This window comes from Arachis hypogaea, chromosome 5 (assembly GCF_003086295.3).
Source record: "Arachis hypogaea cultivar Tifrunner chromosome 5, arahy.Tifrunner.gnm2.J5K5, whole genome shotgun sequence".
Lineage (NCBI taxonomy): Eukaryota > Viridiplantae > Streptophyta > Magnoliopsida > Fabales > Fabaceae > Arachis > Arachis hypogaea.
The window spans coordinates 5,397,927-5,417,346 of NC_092040.1; the positions used below are offsets into that span (position 1 = coordinate 5,397,927).

The window sequence follows — 19,420 nt, forward strand, 5'->3', positions numbered from 1 at the left end:
AATAATTTTAACATATATCTTTAAAACATGCATTACTTAAAACCCATATATTACAGTAAACTATTAAAATCAATATTAATTTTAAAAAAATATTGTTGAAAATGTCTTCCACTTTCGATAAAAATAAAATATTCTCAAATATTAAGCAAAATAAAACATCTTTAAAATATTTTAAAATATGACAAAAATAATAACTTTTTTTATAAGTGACAAACATAATTAACCTATATATTTGATCTAAGATTTTGTGTAAATATTTAAAAATATATAAAAATAAAATAAAAATTTGATCTCTAGAATTTGTATAAAAATATTATGAACTATAATAAAAAGAATTGCAAAAAAATTTAACTATACATAAAAAATGATAAAATTATCTTTTTTTATTTATATTTAAAAAATTACATTAAAATTTAACTTTAAAATATATTTTGAAAATATATATGTAATATTGGTTTTCTATTACATTATGAAATATTTTTACAGTTAAAAAGAATAAAGATATTTTTATTTTTTTATCAGAAAATTGGGAACGGATTTATCCCTTGTACTATACTACTATTAGTGTAGCATAGTAATTAATATGTAGTACTATACTGCCATAGGAGTATTATTTTGACAGCGACAAAAGTAAAGAAAGGTTATGGTTAGTGGTTGAAAAATTTGAAGTGAGGAGGTGGTCATAAATGGGGGAGGCAGGTGGCCCGTGGACCCAGTAATTTACCATCTGAGAAAACCACACACCAAGACATTTGACATTGGGCGGTGGCTTGTATAACTTGTGACCGTTACACCTACGCGCTTTGCGCGAGTTTGGAGGGGTCACTCTTTCTTTTCTTTCCTTAACTTAACCCACTACGCTTCGACGTGGACAGGAAGGGGGGGACATGTGCGGTTTGGTCGCACCTGGGCCCCTACCACTTCGGACACACTCAAATACTCCTCAACTTGCAAAGATCTTTCCCCTTCTTTCTCTATGGGACTATAACCCCCTCCTACTTTCTCTAAATCACAAAATTGCCACTAACTCAACCACCCCACAAACTCCCTCACAATGGCATTATTGAAATTGTTTCCAATATTAGTGGTAGCTGTCTTCACCCTAGCTACCATTGCAAATACTTTTTTTTTTCATTTGGTAATTTATTTATCATTGCAAAGCCGAATGCTTTTTTTTAAAAAAAATGAGAAGTAAAACTTGAATTTCGAGATTTTTAGATAAAAATAAAAAAATTATATATTCTATTTGAGTTATAATTTGTTGGTATTGCAAATCCAAATGTTGAATAGGCTTAATTAAATTAAAAGTATACTATGTGATTCAAGTGTTAGGCAAATTTTTAAACAAAAAATCTTATGCTCCAAGAGACAAAGACGGATTCTTAACGACAAAGAAGGTAAATAAAAGGTTTCATTTTTGTATATGATTATTGTAAAAGTTTACAGCAAAAAAATAAATAAATTTTTGATTTTTTGATTCATAAATATTTAAGTTTTTAAAAATTTAAAAATATATTTAAATTTTTAATTTTTTTAAAAATTAGACACATCAATTTTTTTGTTAATTTAAATTTATTAGACCTAATAGAAAAATCAAATGTGGTTATTCGTTATTCTGATTTGGCCGATACATAGATGCACATATGAGAGTGTTTTTAAAATAAAATAAATTAAACTCAAAAATTTATATATTAAGATCTTGAGAAGGTGAAAGACTTAAATATATTTTTAAATTTTTAAAAATTTAAATGTCTACACACTAAAAGGTTAATGATCTATTTGTCATTTTCTTCCGTTTATATTAATATTTTTGTTCTTTTAAAGATATTTACTCTTAAATATAGTGATTAATTTTTTTATTATAAATAATTTCATTTTAAGACAATATATTTGTTTAATTATTTTTCTCAATTTTTTTAACACAATTAATATGAAACTTAATTAGTCTTGTTTATGTATAATTAATTAATGAGACATCATAGTTAAAAAATAGATTTATTTTTAATATTAATAATTAAGTTATGAATACATACAAATTGAACTAAAAAAAAAGAATATAATAAATAAATAATTATTTAAAAGATGTTTTTAGTTCAAAACTAGAAAAAAGGATCTTAATAGTTAAGGTGTTTTATGAAAAAAAAAAGAGAGTATAATTATAATTTTCAATCAATGTATTTATAATGTTTTTCATTACAAAAAAAAACACCTAATAAAACCAATATAAAATGGGAATATAATTTAGTTGAAGGGGCAAATGCAGGCATGTATTTTTGGGCCGATGGATTCATGACTAGGACGGATTCTGATAAGTTGAAAAACCAAGGATTGCCGTTGTTTATTATAGCCCCCACTTTTGTATTCCGCATACAATCAACCACACTCTATAACTATCACCCTTTCTTTCTTCTTCCCCCTTCACCACCTACCTTCAACCTCCTTTTCTTAAAAACCACCCTCCCATCACACACTCTTTCTCTTTCTCAAACAAACGCATTTCTCTTTGCGAACATGGCTGCTTCAAATAACCAGAGACATTGTTTCTTTGACGAAGACGATTCTGTGGTTGACACAGAGCCTGGCCATTCAGGTCACAACTACTTCCAATATCAACACACCCTTGTTTCCAGGACTATGGGATACGCTACCTATTACAGAAACCCTGGCGTTAGAGGAGCACCCTTCTCGCTTTCTTCGCCGAGATCTGCCGCCAGATTCTACGATGCAAGATTCGAAGATCACCAACCTCACTTCCTCCATTCTTGTTTCCTCTGCAAGAAGCCACTCGGGGAAAACAGAGACATCTTCATGTACAGGTTAGAATCAAGATTCAAGAATTCCAGATCCCTTTCCCCAATTCCGCAATGGATTTTTGTTATTTTAGATTTAGGGTTTGGATAGTTGGAATCTGATTTTGAAATTTGATGGCAGGGGTGACACTCCTTTCTGTAGCGAAGAGTGCAGGCTAGAACAGATTGAGATAGACGAAGCTAAGGAGAAGAATCGGAACCTTTCTTCTTCCATGAAAGCTTTGAGAAAAAAGGAGCAAAGAAAATCCACATCACCAAACAGGGCTCAAGAGTACTCTTTCCGTACAGGAACGGTTGCTGCCGCTTAGATGAAAAAACCAACCACCTCGATGCAATTTTAGGGTTATCAGAGAGAGAGAGAGAATACACTAAAAAAACAACAGAAAAAAGAGAAAAGTAAAAACAAAAAAAGAAAAAGTAGAAGAGAAGGTGTTTCTTTTTTTTCTTTTTTTTAATTTTGGGGATAGATCTTTCTTTCTTTCATCGAAGAAGGTTCGAGAGAGAAGAGATCCAGTTGTGGAAGTAATTTTTGTTCATCAAGCTGTAAATGTTACGCCTGTTCAGAAGAGTGTGTGTACTGTAACGCTTGCGGGATCCTCTCTCCGAAATGGCTTATTTTCTGGGGATTTTTTTTCTTTTTTGGGGTGGGAAAAGTATACCAAACGTTTTGGTTTTCTGCTACTTTCATGTAATGTATTTACTGTTATGTATGTTGTCTCAAAAATGTTTCATAATTTTAACGAAGAAACTGAATACGAGCTAAATTTCCTTCTTCTTTCTTTTGTTCTCTCTTTAATTTTTATTTGTTCATGATATTGGTTTAGAGAAGAAATTGATAATAATACTAAGAAGAACAGAATCTGATTCTACCGTTTACTAATTACCATGGTTGTTGATGATTGTATTCAGTTCTTTTACTCTCTTTCCCATTTGATATTACATTCGTATTCTGGAGTCACAAAAGAAACACAGCTGCTAAAAATTTCTTTCCATTTCAAAATTAAAACCCAAAGGTAAAAGGTGTGAAGTTCATTCAGCACATCAATCTTGAGACAAGTTCCTATAGCTCAGTACCTCAGTGTACTTTTGGCTTTTTTCGGTTACTAAAATATTTTCTAAATATATATACGATGCTCTGGTCCGTACGGTAAGACATGAAACATGTCTAAGTAGTTGCTGCTGTAGAGTGCTATGAGTTCTCATACCTGTAAGCAATCATCCATCTTCAATTTTATTTTGTTTTCCCCTCAAGAACCACAAAATTAAAGTATGATGAGGTAAAGTAAAAAGTGTAAAACTCCATTTAAGATATCATCTTCAATATTCATGTAATGAAATCCAATTATTCTCGGCTGTATGGGGTGAGCATAGCATCCCATGACCGACGGCGAAAGCAAAGCATACTTTCTTTAATCGCTTATATTAATCAAGATATTTAAGGCAGCTGAAACTGAAAGGCAAAAAGTTATAAACCCGTGACATATTTGGTTAAAATAATGTTAAATGGTTACTTCAACTTTAAAGAAGAATAATAAAAACTCCACATTAGTTACTTCCAAGTTCCAAAATATGTTCGGTGGTGGAGGGCATCTAGAGAACTTAAGAGAAGTGAGTATTAATTGTCATTGACTTATTTCTAATGGTGAAAGGCCAAAACCATAGCTTCATTGTCCAATAACTTAGCTTCCCAAACCCAGTTGCCAGAACCGTTGCTGCCAATTACTTTTCACCATATATTCTGTTGCCATTGGGTATTTTGGAATTAAATGTTCTAGCCCTTATTTGACCTGTCCTATTTTCTTGTCAAGACTTTTTCTCCTGTCTTCATTACCCTTTGGTAAAAATAAAATTTCGGAATATAGCATAGTAGTGAATAAAAGTTACTTCTTTGTTCTGATCAAGAGCCATGAACATTCTTATCATTATTGTTTGGCTACTTGTTATAACGAAAACATCAAGCTTTTGCAAATTTATCCCCAGCAACAGTAGCTGAAATGTGAGCGTGATAGTAATTCAGGAGGGGAAAAAAGTCATAAACTGATAATAGAAAACATGGTGCTAATAAGCTTAAAACATTAGCAAAAACGTCTTTTGCGGCATCAACGTTAACTCTGAGACGCATCGGGCTTTGCAGAAATAAAGCTAGAAATGGACGCTGTTTTGAACCCAGCAGTATTGAAGGGCCTAAATGGCGTTTACCTTGCGAAGAGGCTTTTCCATGATCCACATTTTTCTCTTATTCGTTTTCAAGTGGGTCATCCCTCTTTCCTCAACCCACCCACTCCCCCACCAAAAAAGGCCTTTTAATTTCCTTTTGGTGGAGCGTCTAGTGGGTCTATTTCAATAAATAAACAAATTTGTAGAATGAACGGCCTTGGCCCCGTAAGAGATGGTAATCAACCTCAAATATTGAACACACGGTCTTGGTCTTGCTGCAGTGGTCATCTCTAAAATTTAAATTTTATTTTAGAGAATAAAATATAATTTTTTATCATTAATTTTATAAATGGGATAAAAAATAAACATAAAAAAAAACTATTCAAAAGTAAAAAATCACACTTTATTTTCTAAAGTAAAATTTAAATTTTAGAAAATCCAAATCCCGTATGGTTTGCAACAAGTACACTCGGATTCGAGATTTAACTAAGCCAAATAGCGGATAAAATCTTTAAATACTGTGTGTCTCGTATTGTGTTCCGTGTTTATGTGCAGTTTATATGGAAATAAATCCCCTCCAATGAAAAAAAACCCGTGAAAGAATAAAGTGTGATATTTTACTTTTAATTCTCTAAGTAGGACTAAAATTAAATAAAAGAAAAAAATAATAAAAAATTAAATTACACACTATATAACATCTAATTTTTTTCACTGAAAAGGATCCACTCTCCACTCTCCACTCTCCAGTTTATGCATATGATGATGAAGTAAACCTTTGGTTTTTAGTATCAAATTTAAAATTAAAAATAAATATTGATTAAGAGAAAAAGGTTTTAATTTTTTCATGAATTAAACACATAAAATATCTAGTCACCAAATTTTTTTAAAATTGTTAGTTGATTTTTGTTGAAACTTTTTATTGATAATATTTTTAGCAAATAACATGACCCTTTTAATCTTTTATCCTAATAAGAAAGCTTTCGTCTTAGTTCTTAGTTCTTACTCTACTTTATTTAATACAGATACAGGTAGTGGTAGATAGACGCATCGACGTCATGGTCATGGTTAATATAATAACAGCGTTATACAAACTTCTGGCTACCCACGAAGGCCACGGCATGCAAGGTGGCGAGCTGGCCTGCGTTGCTGGCGTTGTGCCGGTGTCAGTGTTGGGCGCATCGCGCCACGTTCATAATTAATACTACCATCCTTGCATTAGTGTGCCACACCGTTTTTTCTCTTCAGTTTTTTCTATCTTTTGCTTTAAAGATACGTATTCATTTTATAAATTAATTTTTAATAAAAAAATTAATTTTCACTTTTTTTTTTCAAAATTGCAAATACAATCCACCATAATATCTTCTTTTAAACAAGTAATTGCCACTCGTATTAGGTTTTATGGTTTTTAAACATATTCTTTATTGCTAAAGAAGTTTAGAAATTGTCACATCTCACATGTTAAAAGAAAGAGGAATTTAACCTTCTTTGATATTTTGGGGCACCACAATTAATTATAAAACTATATTTGCAGTAAAAAAAGAGCATTAAGTTAGTTTGTATTTCATTCAATATTTTATGATAAAAATAATGTAGATATTTGTGGGTAAGTGCAAATTAAATTATCAATTTTAATTCATTTTATAAATACAGGACTTTTCATCGAGAACCGCCTCGAGGTATTCCGTATTCGCATGTGCTGTAAGCAAATTAAGAATAAAAAAGCTCGCCGTTTCCAGTGCGGTCTGCACCTCAGTATTACGCTTCTGTTCAAATGCCATCTTAGCATAACATGACCTCACGTGGTCAAATGCTCCACGTGCTCAACTCTTAATGGTTAAATAAATTAGTGTAATGTACACCCTCATTTCACAGGATCCACACTCTTGCTGTACCTTCCAGTCCTCATTTTATTATTTTTTTAGATATTTATTTCTTTTTTGATGAAGTATACAATAACGAAGACGTGGCATTAAAGCTCCGTATCACTCATTTCTTGTGCGTTTTTTTTTCTTCTTGCTGCTTCTTCTGATAAACCTCTTCGTCGTCTTCGTCTGTATAACCATCACGATCATCGCTGTAATGAGTACATGATCATCACAGTGGAACAAGATGCTGGAGGATCAGGTAGCGTACCTCTTGCAGAGGTACCTTGGCAATTATGTCAGAGGTCTCAACAAAGAGGCTCTCAAAATCAGTGTCTGGAAAGGTTCGCTAATTCCTCAGTCCTCGTTTTCTTCCTTTCGTTTCTTCTTTTTAATCACTGTTCGATTGCTTCCTGTAACAGTAGTTGCTAATTCTTTTTATTAACTCCACTGCTGAGTTGAGATTAGTGTGAGGCTGAGTTTGTGAGTAAACTGTAGTGGTTGAAATTGATATTGAGAGCACGATGTTTATATTCGATGAATCGAATTCATGTCTTCAATCTGTTGACTGTGCTGGCACAATCGAAGCGATAATGCGCCAGTGATGTATTAGCAACTTTTGTTTGAAATTTTTTTCCCTCTCTGGTGAATGTGAAATTCATGCCGTAGTTTAACTGGATATAGGTGAATGAGCGGTAAAAACGGCAATGAACAAATGATTTTGCGATCAGCAGATGACACTTAGCTACATTGCTTGTTCAATGTTGCTTCTATATTTCTCAGTGTGTTGAGATTTGCGAAAGATGAACACCACTTCACGTTTTATAGCATTTTAGGATAAACTAGCCTTGTTGCTAATTGTGTTCCTTGCCGTAGATATTGGACCAGGTTTTAAGTTGGTCGCACAAAACTTGTTGCTAATTTTGTTACTTGGTCATATTTTTTACTTGCTACTAATTTAGCTGATGTCCTCACACTTGATTTTGTTACATTTATCTATGGTGAATGGAATTATCAACCACTTCTGAAAGAGTGTAAACCAACCTTTAGGAGAAAAAAGAAATGGATATTTCAGTACTTGATTTGCTTTAGTTGTCTTGATCTATTGGTGTGTTGTTCCGAGGTGAATGCACATCTTTGGAGATGATTAAACTGTGGCAACGTAGAAGTAATACACTAATAATATTGTACTATCTTAAGATTTTGAAAGATCCTATGGATATACACGCTTGTCTGCCCTGTCATCAAATTTACTTAAAGCATTCTTGATCTCTTTTGGTCTTTATAACTGGTGACTAAAATATGACACAGGTGATGTGGAGCTGAAGAATATGCAGCTTAAGCCTGAGGCTCTAAATGCTTTAAAATTGCCAGTGAAGGTTAAGGCAGGTTTTCTTGGATCAGTGAAACTGAAGGTTGGTGGTTGGTTAACTGCATCTGATACATATATTTTGAATTGTGATATTGTTGAATGGTCAATACTCCTGTGTTTTTTCTTATGGTTGTAAGTTACTTAACACATGTACACATATTCACATTTTTGCATTTCTTGTTCTTTTCCGTTTGCTTCTGTAGTAAATCTCTTTGATCTAGTATTAGAATAGAGGAAAATAAGAGAGTGGGGAAGAAGTAAATGTCAGGAAAAGGGGGTGGGTCGGGGGGGAGGAGGAGAGAGAGAGAGAGAGCTTAGAAGTTGGAAAATATGAAGAGATAGCTTGTATCTATTTCTCAACTTGGTGCCTTCATCATTTTCGGTTAGGAAATGAAAAGTTGAGATAGCTATGAAGTTCGAAGGCATCTATTTCAATTATTTCCATTGTGAAATTTGTCTTTTTGCAGCTCCCTTTGCTAACATTGTGGTTTAACCATATATTTCATTTAACATTTTTTCCTATGGGTTTTTCAATTATTTATTTATTATTTTTTAAAAAATAAATTTCAAATGTTTTTTTTTCATAGTTACGAGGTTAGATATATTTCCATCCCTATATTTTTCGGTAGGTGTTTGTGCCCTTGACTTGGAGCAATTTCCGTTGGTTCTTTTGCAAGGCTTTTGAAGAATGAGGCATCTATGTGTGTGTGTGTGTGTGTGTGTGTGTGTGTGATATTTTACATTTTACTTCTTTTTATTGCTGTTTATTTTTTATTATTTATATCTATTTTTTGTGTTGAAGGATACTTATAGTTGTATTTGTTAGATATATAATTATTCATGTACCTCTATCTAACGACTTAGCCTTAAGGAGAGATGGTATTGTGACATGATATCAGAGCTTCTATGATTAAAACATCTAGAGTTTAATCCTTGCTCCCATTTTCCTAAATAAAGATAGAGTTTCTTTATAAGTAAAAAAGAGACCTGTACTTATATATGACATTTATTTGTTTCATGACAGTATTGCATGATTTTTTACATTTTCCTTCTTGTTCTTGCTGTTTATTTATTTTTTTTTTTGTATTGGAGGGTACTTTCCATCCTTTTACTTGTAATTCACTTTTTCCCTTCCTATTGGATCAAGTTCCTTGTATCCATATAAAGAGAATCTGGGTTTTTATGCTTATCTTAACTTATGCATAAACTGAGCAGGCTTTTTAAGTAGCACAATCCTTTCGATATAAAGCGATGGTTATATTTATATTTTTGCTTTGTTAAAGGTTCCATGGAGTAGGCTTGGCCAAGATCCAGTTTTGGTATATTTGGATCGCATTTTCTTATTGGCTGAACCTGCAACTCAAGTTGAGGGATGTAGTGAGGATGCTGTCCAAGAAGCTAAAAAGAGCAGAATACAGGTCAGAAGTTTGAATTTGGTCAACAGATAATTTGTTGCTAGACAATTTATTTGCTGAAGAATACTTACCTCTCTTTTGACAAACAGGAGATGGAATTGAAGATATGGGAGAAGTCGCAACAGTTGAAGTCTGAAATGGTATCAGCTTTGTTTCATTTATTTGTTTGTTGTTAATAGCAACTTGTTATTATTGTGAGTTGAAAATTTCACATTATGTGGTGTCCAACCAAAAATATCTTGCCTAAAATAAGTTCAGAGGTAGTGACAGCCATCTTGTAACATTTTAATTCCGCCAAATGTGCCAAAGGACTGTGAAACCAGCACCATCATTGCCACAAAAGTTTTCTTCTCTTGGCCAAAGTCTCTTGAGAATCTGAAATTGTTTAAAAGTTGGATCACACGCCCAGCCCGAGCCTCATAGAAACTGCAAACAAAGTATTCCCTATAAAAGTTGCCAGTCAAGACTGAAAGAAACTTATTTTCTGTTCAGTTACATGCCAAAATTCCGAAGTAGTATTTATATTCCCCCCCTTCTCTTTTAATAAATTTACTATTATTTATGTATTTCATGTCCTACAAGGGTCCATTTCTTTCTCTCTCAGTCTCAGTCTCTTTTTCTTTTTCTCTTTTTTTTTTTTAAATAAAAACATTCTTTAAAAGTCAAGCAATATGTTGTTAACTTTTTTTACTTGTTTAAATTCACAGATTATAAATGCTCAAGAAGTCAAGTTAGTGAATATTGAGAACGAAATACTTTCCAAAACACTCTAAAGAAGCACCTATTACTACATATTGAAATTTATTTTAACTTATTCATAAATTATTTATCAATAATTCTTTTCAAAAAGAACTTAAATAAGTTATTTACTCAAATAGGCCCTTAGTGAATTGGGTATACATTAAGGTTAACTAAGGGATTTTGGGGGAACAAGTGCTTTCATTATAGTTTCCTTGCACATATGCATGCCATATTATTCAGGAATATGTACTCTTAATGCCTCCTTTGGAGCCCTGTGTATGTTACTAAATATGTGCGTGGATGTTTGTGTATGTTCAAGAATAACTTATATTGACTTTTATATCTTGTTTTATTTTGAAGAATACATCATGGTTGGGATCCCTCATCAGCACAATAATTGGAAATTTGAAACTTTCAATTTCCAATATTCACATCAGATATGAAGATTCGGAGAGGTAGAGGAGGGTTTCAAATGTTCTCTTGATGGTAGTTTTAGATGGTACACAGTTTCGTATATCTTTCTTTAGCCTAATATAATCTGCCTTGTAGTAATCCAGGGCACCCATTTGCAGCTGGTGTTATGTTGGACAAACTCTCAGCCATGACGGTAGATGATACTGGGAAAGAGACTTTTATTACAGGAGGGGCACTGGATTGCATTCAAAAGGTTCTAATTTATCTTAATATGAATTGATATCAGCTGTCATGATGAAATCGTTTTGTACTGCTTTATATGCTTGTATCATTCTAGTGTAATGTTTCCTGCAACAAACAGTAGATATCAAGAAGATTTTGTATTTGAAGTTTCCTAGGGGTGAAAATAAGGTTGTTATATTATTGATTCTATGTATAATCTTTTTTATTTGCTTCTTTTAAGGAATTGTGTTACTTACCAAAGAATCATAGTTACCAGAAACCGTAGTTAAATCCAGAATTGCAATATGATTACATTCTTGTTCAAAGGTCCATAATGATTATTTCCTTTCTATAGCTATTATGTTGCTAGTTTTTTTTGGTGTAAAATATATTTTCCTTATTGTTTTGCAGTCTGTTGAGCTTGATCGACTTGCTGTTTATTTTGATTCTGATATTATTCCATGGCATATTAACCAAGCATGGGAAGACTTGCTTCCTTCAGAGTGGTTTCAGGTATGTATTTGGTGGATAGTAAGGGCCGAGGGTTTTCCTTTCTCTTTCTCCCAACCTTCTAAACTTAGTCCTTTTCTGTTTCTGTATATTATGGATGTCAGGAGAGTGTGTGTATACAGTTTAGAAGGTTCATTGGAACTTCTTTGCTTTTTGACAACATTAGTTTCTCATGTGTTGTGATGCTATTGGTCTCTTTAGATGTGTTTCTCTATGAGATATACAGTGTGTTAGGCATGTGTTCTTACCTGGCTCAGTTTACTCGGACGTGCATGTTTTCATTTGCTTCTTTTCTTTTAAAGATACCTTGTCCTCTACAGAAATTGCCCACCTGCATGTGCACACGCAGGGATAATAAGGAATGAACCTTTTTGGAATATTCCGGTAAGTTTGGTTGTGAAAAGATACTATTTTTGTGGAGCAGATTGATGGATAATCCTGCTTGGGATATAGATGCTCTATCTTGATTCTTTAGTCATGCAGATTGTGTTTAGTCCACTTATTAACCAGAAAAGTGGTAGAATCTCACCTAAGGTGGTCTGCTCATGTAGAAGACAAATTGAAAGATTGAAGGATGGCCAAATTTTAGGGATGTTTAAATGGAATGCAATTTATTTGGACATATGAGGACAAAATAGAAGTACAGAAGCTTTAATGTTCTATGGTTTGGGATATTTACCCTTTGGCGTGGGCTATGGAATGAAAGATTGAAGGATGACCAGCTTTTAGGGATATTTATAATTTATTATGCAATGCAATTTATTCGGACTTATATGGATAGAATAGAACTACAGAAGCTTGAATCCATCAGTTATCAACATATCTTTGATATTCAGTATCCTCATCAAATTTTTTCAAAAATTCAGGTATTTAAATTTGGAACTAAAGATGGGAGGCCTGCTGATAATTTATCAAGGAAACATTCATACATTCTGCAACCAGTAACTGGAAAAGCAAAATACTCCAAGCTGCGGCAGAATGAAACTACTGATAGCAAGCAGCCTTTACAGAAGGCAGTTGTCAATTTGGATGATGTTACAATCAGCTTATCTAAGGTTCTATTGATTCTTATTCTTTGCTTTCTTTTGCTTCCAGGGATTGTTAGTGGGGTAATCTATACAGTTCTATCTTTGTAGGATGGTTATAAGGATATTATGAAATTAGCAGACAATTTTGCTGCATTTAATCAACGTCTGAAGTATGCCCATTTTCGTCCACTGGTAGCAGTTAAAGTTGATCCAAAGTCTTGGTGGAAGTATGCTTGTAAAGCTGTATCTGACCAGATGAAGAAAGCGAGGTAATTTACACCCCCCTATTATGTTCACAACCTGATGCAATAGATGTCAAGATACAATTTGTGAATGCTAATTGCTCTAGATAAAATACGGAGCTTGCACAAGTAGCCCACAATTGAGGAGGATAATATGATGTGAAATAACAACAGTGACGAGTAAGATATTACTAGTCCCCATCCTAGAAACAAGTTGATACTCACATCTTTGTTCCATGCATTAGCTATAATATGGCTTCAGAATTCAATCCACGTGCTTAAGATTTTTTAATAAAATTTTTTGTATGATTTTGATTGTTAAATTAGAGAAAACAAGAGAAAAGAAAGGGTAGGAGAGAAAACGAAGGTAGTAATAGCATTGATCTGATCTCAGGATATTTCTGGTCTAAGATGACTTAGATTGTCATGTCCATTTCTTGACCTGAGTTTTTTTTCTAGTTTTTAGTGTATTCTTCAAACCAACCACCTACTTTAGTTTGCTGTTTAAGCTTCAGAATATTTTAGGGACATTCTCAGATTAATATAAGAACTTCATGTGTTGTGATGGGAATTGATCTTTATTTATCATATTTTCAATACACTTGTTTTATTAAGAATATTGTGTTACTGTCAGTGGAAAGATGTCCTGGGAGCAAGTTTTAAGATATGCAAGCTTGCGGAAAAGATATATCTCTCTCTATGCTTCACTGCTCAAATCTGACCCCAGTCAGGTGACAATCAGTGGCAACAAAGAGATCGAAGAACTAGATCGTGAACTTGATATTGACCTTATACTGCAATGGAGGTACTTTAGTTTCAACTTTATCTTAATATTTAATATTGATTACTCATATGGAAAAACATAGTATATACGGTCATTATTAGTTGGCAGGTATAGTGTGATGTTAACCGTCAGTTTGCATTCTGCATACATTTCCTAGGTAACTATAGTATCAGAAGGTAGGCTCAGGTTTTCAAGGTAGATTATATTACATCAATTTGAATCTTTAGCCAGCCGTTATGTCAGAAACTGGTTAAAGAAGTTTGTAATGCTACTTTTATAAAAAATCTTGCGTGTTTGCTGGTGTGAGTGTCTATTAAGCTTCTAGTATCGACTGTGTCTATTTTATTGGCTGAATTGAATGATGCATAGCAACCAATCTTACAACCAGTTTTAGCAAAGTCATGTTACAAAATTATTATGTCATTTCTTGGTTGCTACTTCAATTAAGAAAATCTTTTGTGGAAATTATAATCGCTTTCTTTTCCGACTCTGACACGTTGAGTTCTTGTCTTAGGCTCTGCCTTGATAATTAATAAGTTCACTTTGTAGGCTCTGTATTCAGGTGAAAGTTCCATAATGATTTCTTGTCGTCATTGTCTATTTGGGTTCAACTAAAATTGTAATATATAGTAGACTTTGGAATTGTCTTGTTTCCTGTTCAACTTTGGAAGTATTCCTACTTGATGCAATTTACAGAATGTTGGCTCACAAGTTTGTGGAGAAATCGGCTGAATTGGATCTTAACTTGAGGAAAAAGAAAGCAGGGAAATCTTGGTGGCCATTTGGAGGGTGAATATTTTGTCTTCAAATATTCCATCTCTCATAATGACAAAGATTTTTTTCTTTTTCTTTTTAATATAGTTTTGACAGTATTGCTGATGTGTGATCACATACACTGGCAGGACCAGTGAATCTCCTAAAGAGGGAAGTGAGGAATTTAATTTCACCGAGGAGGATTGGAACCGATTAAATAAAATAATTGGGTACAAGGAAAGTGATGATGGGCAATCTGTGACTAGCAAGGCAGATGTTCTTCACACTTACCTGGTAGTTCACATGAATCATAATGCCTCAAGGCTTATTGGGGAAGCCAAAGAGCCTGTTGCTGAATTATCATGTGAGGATCTCAGTTGCTCTGTAAAGCTTTATCCAGAAACCAAGGTCTTTGACATTAAGTTGGGCTCCTATAAGTTATCATCGCCAAAAGGTCTCCTTGCAGAGGTATGACTTATCCTCCTCTTGTTCTTCTTCCTTTTTATGCCTTTTGTTTTTGCAACTGAATTTTCTCCTTACAATTGATGTTAATTTTGTTGATTTATATTTTATGCTTAACAACACAATTGTGGCATAATAGAGTTAATTTGAGCTGTTAGGGAATCTATCCTAGCTGGCACTTCCTATAACTACCATAACAGCTTCTAGACTCTTCTAGATTTTTTACTCAGCTAGACACTGCCTTAGTCGACACATCTGCTGGCTGCTTAGTTGTGGGAATATGAGCAACCAGTAATTTCCCTTCCATGACCCTCCTTTGTTACAAAGAACAGATTCAACTCCATATATGTCGTTCTATTATGCAAAACCAAGTTGCGAGCTAGCATTATAGTACTGAGGTTGTCACAGTAAACCATTGGTCTTGAAGTGGGAACCTTCAGTAAAGTGAGCCAAGTTTGGACCTAGATGAGTTATGCAGTGAGGTCTATCATGCTTCTATATTCTGCCTTTGTACTTGACCGAGCAACAGTAGGCTGTTTTCTGGACCACCAGGAAATGAGGTTAGGTCCTAGATAGACATAGACCCCTGATGTGGACTGCCGATCATCTACATCTGTAGCCCAGTCAGCATCACAGTACCCTCGCAGATTCAGGTTCATTGGTCAGGGGCTGGTCGGAGCAGAATTCCATGTTCCTGGGTGCGAGTAAGGTACCGGATAATCCTTTTCACAGCCTTCCAGTGCTCTCTTGGGGAGAGGACATAAAATTGGCACACTTTATTCACATTAAATGAAATTTCGGGACTTTTACCAGTAGCATATTGCACGGCTCCTACAACCAATTTTTTCTTCTATACAATAACAAGAAAAAAAAAATTTGTGGTATACTCAATCTTTGTTCTTTGACCTTTCAGAGTGCAACTTCCTGTGACTCGTTAGTTGGTGCCTTCTATTATAAACCTTTTGATGATAAGGTGGACTGGAGCATGGTTGCCAAAGCTTCTCCTTGTTATATGACTGTAAGCTGTGAATATTAATTCCTATTATCATCGATTTGACTATTTTCTTTATATTATATTTTTTAAGTTTTTGGTTTAGTTGTTTACTAATTTGTTGTTAGAATTTTGACAGTATATAAAGGACAGCATCGATCAAATTGTGAAGTTCTTTGAAAGTGATACTGCTGTAAGTCAGACCATAGCACTAGAAACTGCAGCTGCTGTGCAGGTACTATATAACATCGCTGCTATTTTAAAATTGTTTTGGAATAGTGAGAATTATATATTAATTTGAGAGTCCTAGTGCATGAGACAGCGATACTTCATTTGAGTTGTGAGCGTTCTGGTCCAACCAAAAGCATCAAAGTGCTGCCACATTGCATACTTCCATAACCGTTGCCTTCTTTTCTCCAAAGCCTGACCTTAAGAAACCATTTGGATATAAGGATACTCCTAACTTCACAATAGCCTTGGAAAAAAATTGTTTCAAATATACCTCCTCCTGAACAAGTGGTGCATAGTTTCTGAATTTGAGGAGAACATTGCAAAGTCCGGAGATAGATCAATATGAGGAGAAGTAGTTAGCTAACCAATTGTGTTAATCATATCACATTTCTTCTATGGTGGCAAAAGTCTTGCCTTTAGAGGAAACTTTGAAAGTAATATTCGGTTCCAAATTGATTCATCCAAATGTGATATCTGGTGATTTTGTGTGCGATGTAGGAATTGGAAGGATTTACAAATATGTAATTTGAAGGTCCATTGTATACTACGTTATATTTTTTTTTAGATAAACCATGTACTGTGCTTATCATCCCAGTCTCCATAGAAGCATGTGTTTTATTGTTGTTTCTGTTATAGGGATTACATTTAGTCCCTCCTCTCCTGCAATAAATATAAGGCTTAAACCTGCAGAGGGGCGAGGGCAAGTGAGTCCAAAGATGTCCACAGTTTTTGTGTTGTTACTTCATTTTTCATAGTATATCTTACATAGTTGTAAAGGTGGAAAAAGTAGAATTTATTTTAGTCCTGGTGGAGAAAGATGTCGATTTATGTCATTCTTGTTCATGTAAAGAAAATTCTCATTGGGCGGTATATTGTTCCCAGATGACAATTGACGAAGTGAAGCGCACTGCACAGCAACAAATGAATAGGGCGCTGAAGGATCATGCTCGGTTAGTTTCTTTATAGTCTTCTAAATTTGGATTATGCATGTGTGAGATATTGTAAAACTGCCTATATATTTGAGCATGAAATTGCCCTGTATGCTGTTCTTGTTGAAGTATGACAATAGAATATCACTATTTTGATTCTCATCTAGAGCAACTTATACTAGACCCAGTATTACTGAAGGGGTTAATAGGGGAATCTGACGGATGAAATACACAACACTCCAGCTCTCCTAATGATGAAAAGAAAACAGTGATTTATAGGTTTATTGACATAATCCCAACGAGGAATGGAAGGTATTAGTTTGGTATTTTGGAAAATTTGTATATGAGTCTATAATATCATCTGGTACATTTTTTTGGTTAGTGAAATATACTGAAAAATAAAAAGGAATGGAAGGTCCCTTTCGTGGTGATAATGCAACATTGCTGTTGGTTATGTCTTACATTACAATTTAGTACAGTAGCACTTGAATTTAACATTTCTACTGGGATTTTTAATAATGATTGATGTGTGTTCAAGATATTAAGCTGAAGACAGCTAGATGCAAGTTTATTAGCTCTTGGTTTTGAGTTTTACTGGATAGGACAATGGAGACCCTGGATAGTTTTTACACGGTTTTCTAATAGCTCGTTCCATTTCTTTGTTCGCTCCTCAGGTTAAAGGGTTTCTTCATGGAAACCTTTGTGCTAATCTTTATTGTTGGTCATCTGCCAGGTTTTCGTTGAACTTGGATATTGCAGCTCCCAAGATTACTATTCCTACTGATTTTTGTCCCGACAATGTGCATGCTACAAAGCTTTTACTTGACCTAGGAAATTTGATGATTAGTACCCAGGTTGGATATTCTTGATAATTCTTGTAATATGTCATTTTAAATTTTTAGGGTGTTGAATTTGTTTAAGTTGTTAAATGGCATAAGAAATGTTTATGCAGGATGATCATGAACAAGAATCAACTGAGGGGAATATGTACCTGCGATTTGATTTGGTCTTAAGTGATGTATCAGCATTTTTGTTTGATGGTAATTATCACTGGAGCCAAATTTCTCTGAATAATTTAGCCTCTTCTACCAGCAGTGGTTTCTTCCCAATTATTGACAAATGTGGCGTCATCCTACAGCTTCAACAGGTGTTATTCTTTACCTGTTGAAAATTTTGAATTGTTAGTGATGAGTTCTCTCATTATGTTGAGGATTCTAATTTGTTTCTTGTGATCAGATTCGGTTAGAAACTCCATATTATCCTTCAACTCGTGTTGCTGTGAGGCTTCCATCATTGGGCTTCCATTTTTCACCTGCAAGGTATCATCGACTGATGCAAGTGATAAAAATCTTTGAAGGGGAGGATGATGACAGTTCAGAGTTTCTTCGTCCTTGGAATCAGGCGGACCTTGAAGGTTGGTTATCTCTTCTGACATGGAAGGTAATGGTCTCTTGCATCCTGCTTGATTAGATATTGAATTTTTTGTTGTTCATTTAGTTTCATAATCTGATATGCAATATTATTCCTCTTAAACAAAATTGCCATAGGGTGTGGGAATTAGGGAAGCTGTTTGGCAGCGGAGATATTTTTGCTTAGTTGGACCTTTTCTCTATGTACTTGAGAGTCCTGACTCAAGGTCTTACAAGCAGTATGTAAGGTGCATACTCTTCCTCGTATCTTGTTATTAGATTCTCTGTGTACAGTGTAATTTTGTTGATATGTTGGAGCTGATAGTACATCATGCTCTTAGAAAGAAAGAAGAGTAATTGTCTAAAAAATAAAATGCATATATTTGTTTGTATTGTCCATTGCATGTATATTTGTGAAGTGGTTATTATAATTTGTATCTTAAATATTGGTAGTAACCTCTAGATGAAGTTTTGACTAAGCAAGTACCAAATATTACATGAACTATTTCGGCACCTTCAATGGATCAATTTTCCATGGATATGCTATTAGATCAACCACGTAGGGAACAGAAGTTTCAGAAAGTTATTCTTTAATAATACTGTTTTATGAAAACTTGTTCATTTTTAGACAGTAGCAGTTAGGCACTACTGTGTGCTTGTCAACCATTTTTCTTTTTATGACTCAAAATTATTTCGGTTTATATAAAAAAAAGTTTTTACAATGAATAAATTTGAAATGAGTTAAATAAGAACAATTTGAGTAACATATGAATAAAATGAGAAAAAAGTTCACCTTCAAATTTCAAAATAGTAGAGGAAAGAGAGAGAGAAAAAGGGGGGGGGGGTATTGTGTAGGAAAATATGGTAAAGTGTGGAAAGGTGGAAGGAAACCATGAGTCCTGAAAAAACTTGTTGATCGTGGGTTTATGATAAAATAATGTATATTCACTTATTTAACCTTGTGGTCAAGTTGTTTCTCACATTAGAGTCGTTGGATAATTTTTTTTTTGGGGTATAAAAGATAGAGAGAAATACTTGTACCAAAAAGTCAGTTATTCCCCACAATATCCTTTATCTATTGTTATAGA

At 33.9% G+C, this 19,420-nt stretch overlaps 2 protein-coding genes across 3 annotated transcripts in view; both read left to right on the plus strand.

The window, feature by feature from the left end:
• Nucleotides 1-2,152: 2,152 nt before the first annotated feature.
• LOC112800395 (uncharacterized) lies at nucleotides 2,153-3,574 on the plus strand. The gene is made up of 2 exons (XM_025842652.3): nucleotides 2,153-2,816; nucleotides 2,932-3,574. The coding sequence occupies exons 1-2, from the start codon at nucleotides 2,266-2,268 to the stop codon at nucleotides 3,116-3,118; spliced, it is 738 nt and encodes a 245-aa protein (XP_025698437.2). The 5' UTR covers nucleotides 2,153-2,265; the 3' UTR covers nucleotides 3,119-3,574.
• A 3,332-nt stretch (nucleotides 3,575-6,906) lies between these two features.
• Nucleotides 6,907-19,420, plus strand: part of LOC112800396 (uncharacterized) — a 41,907-nt gene continuing 29,393 nt past the window's right edge. Inside the window, exons 1-19 of one of the 2 annotated variants that reach the window (XM_029298211.2) lie at nucleotides 6,907-7,173; nucleotides 8,141-8,244; nucleotides 9,485-9,619; nucleotides 9,706-9,756; nucleotides 10,718-10,812; nucleotides 10,915-11,024; nucleotides 11,405-11,506; nucleotides 12,370-12,558; nucleotides 12,640-12,800; nucleotides 13,408-13,578; nucleotides 14,254-14,346; nucleotides 14,460-14,778; nucleotides 15,686-15,790; nucleotides 15,903-15,998; nucleotides 16,877-16,944; nucleotides 17,657-17,777; nucleotides 17,876-18,070; nucleotides 18,160-18,363; nucleotides 18,471-18,580. In XM_029298211.2, the coding sequence (XP_029154044.1) occupies nucleotides 10,797-10,812; nucleotides 10,915-11,024; nucleotides 11,405-11,506; nucleotides 12,370-12,558; nucleotides 12,640-12,800; nucleotides 13,408-13,578; nucleotides 14,254-14,346; nucleotides 14,460-14,778; nucleotides 15,686-15,790; nucleotides 15,903-15,998; nucleotides 16,877-16,944; nucleotides 17,657-17,777; nucleotides 17,876-18,070; nucleotides 18,160-18,363; nucleotides 18,471-18,580 (2,060 nt within the window). In that variant the 5' untranslated portion in view covers nucleotides 6,907-7,173; nucleotides 8,141-8,244; nucleotides 9,485-9,619; nucleotides 9,706-9,756; nucleotides 10,718-10,796. Of the gene's footprint in view, nucleotides 7,174-8,140; nucleotides 8,245-9,484; nucleotides 9,620-9,705; nucleotides 9,757-10,717; nucleotides 10,813-10,906; nucleotides 11,025-11,404; nucleotides 11,507-12,369; nucleotides 12,559-12,639; nucleotides 12,801-13,407; nucleotides 13,579-14,253; nucleotides 14,347-14,459; nucleotides 14,779-15,685; nucleotides 15,791-15,902; nucleotides 15,999-16,876; nucleotides 16,945-17,656; nucleotides 17,778-17,875; nucleotides 18,071-18,159; nucleotides 18,364-18,470; nucleotides 18,581-19,420 lie in introns of both variants that reach the window. The other variant, XM_025842653.3, reaches the window with a different exon arrangement.

Coding starts and splice junctions, on each gene's coding strand:
- LOC112800395 (XM_025842652.3), top strand. CDS start 2,266: ATGTATTTTTGGGCCGATGGATTCATGACTAGGACGGATTCTGATAAG. Junction 2,817..2,931: donor AGAGACATCTTCATGTACAG/GTTAGAATCAAG, acceptor ATTTGATGGCAG/GGGTGACACTCCTTTCTGTA.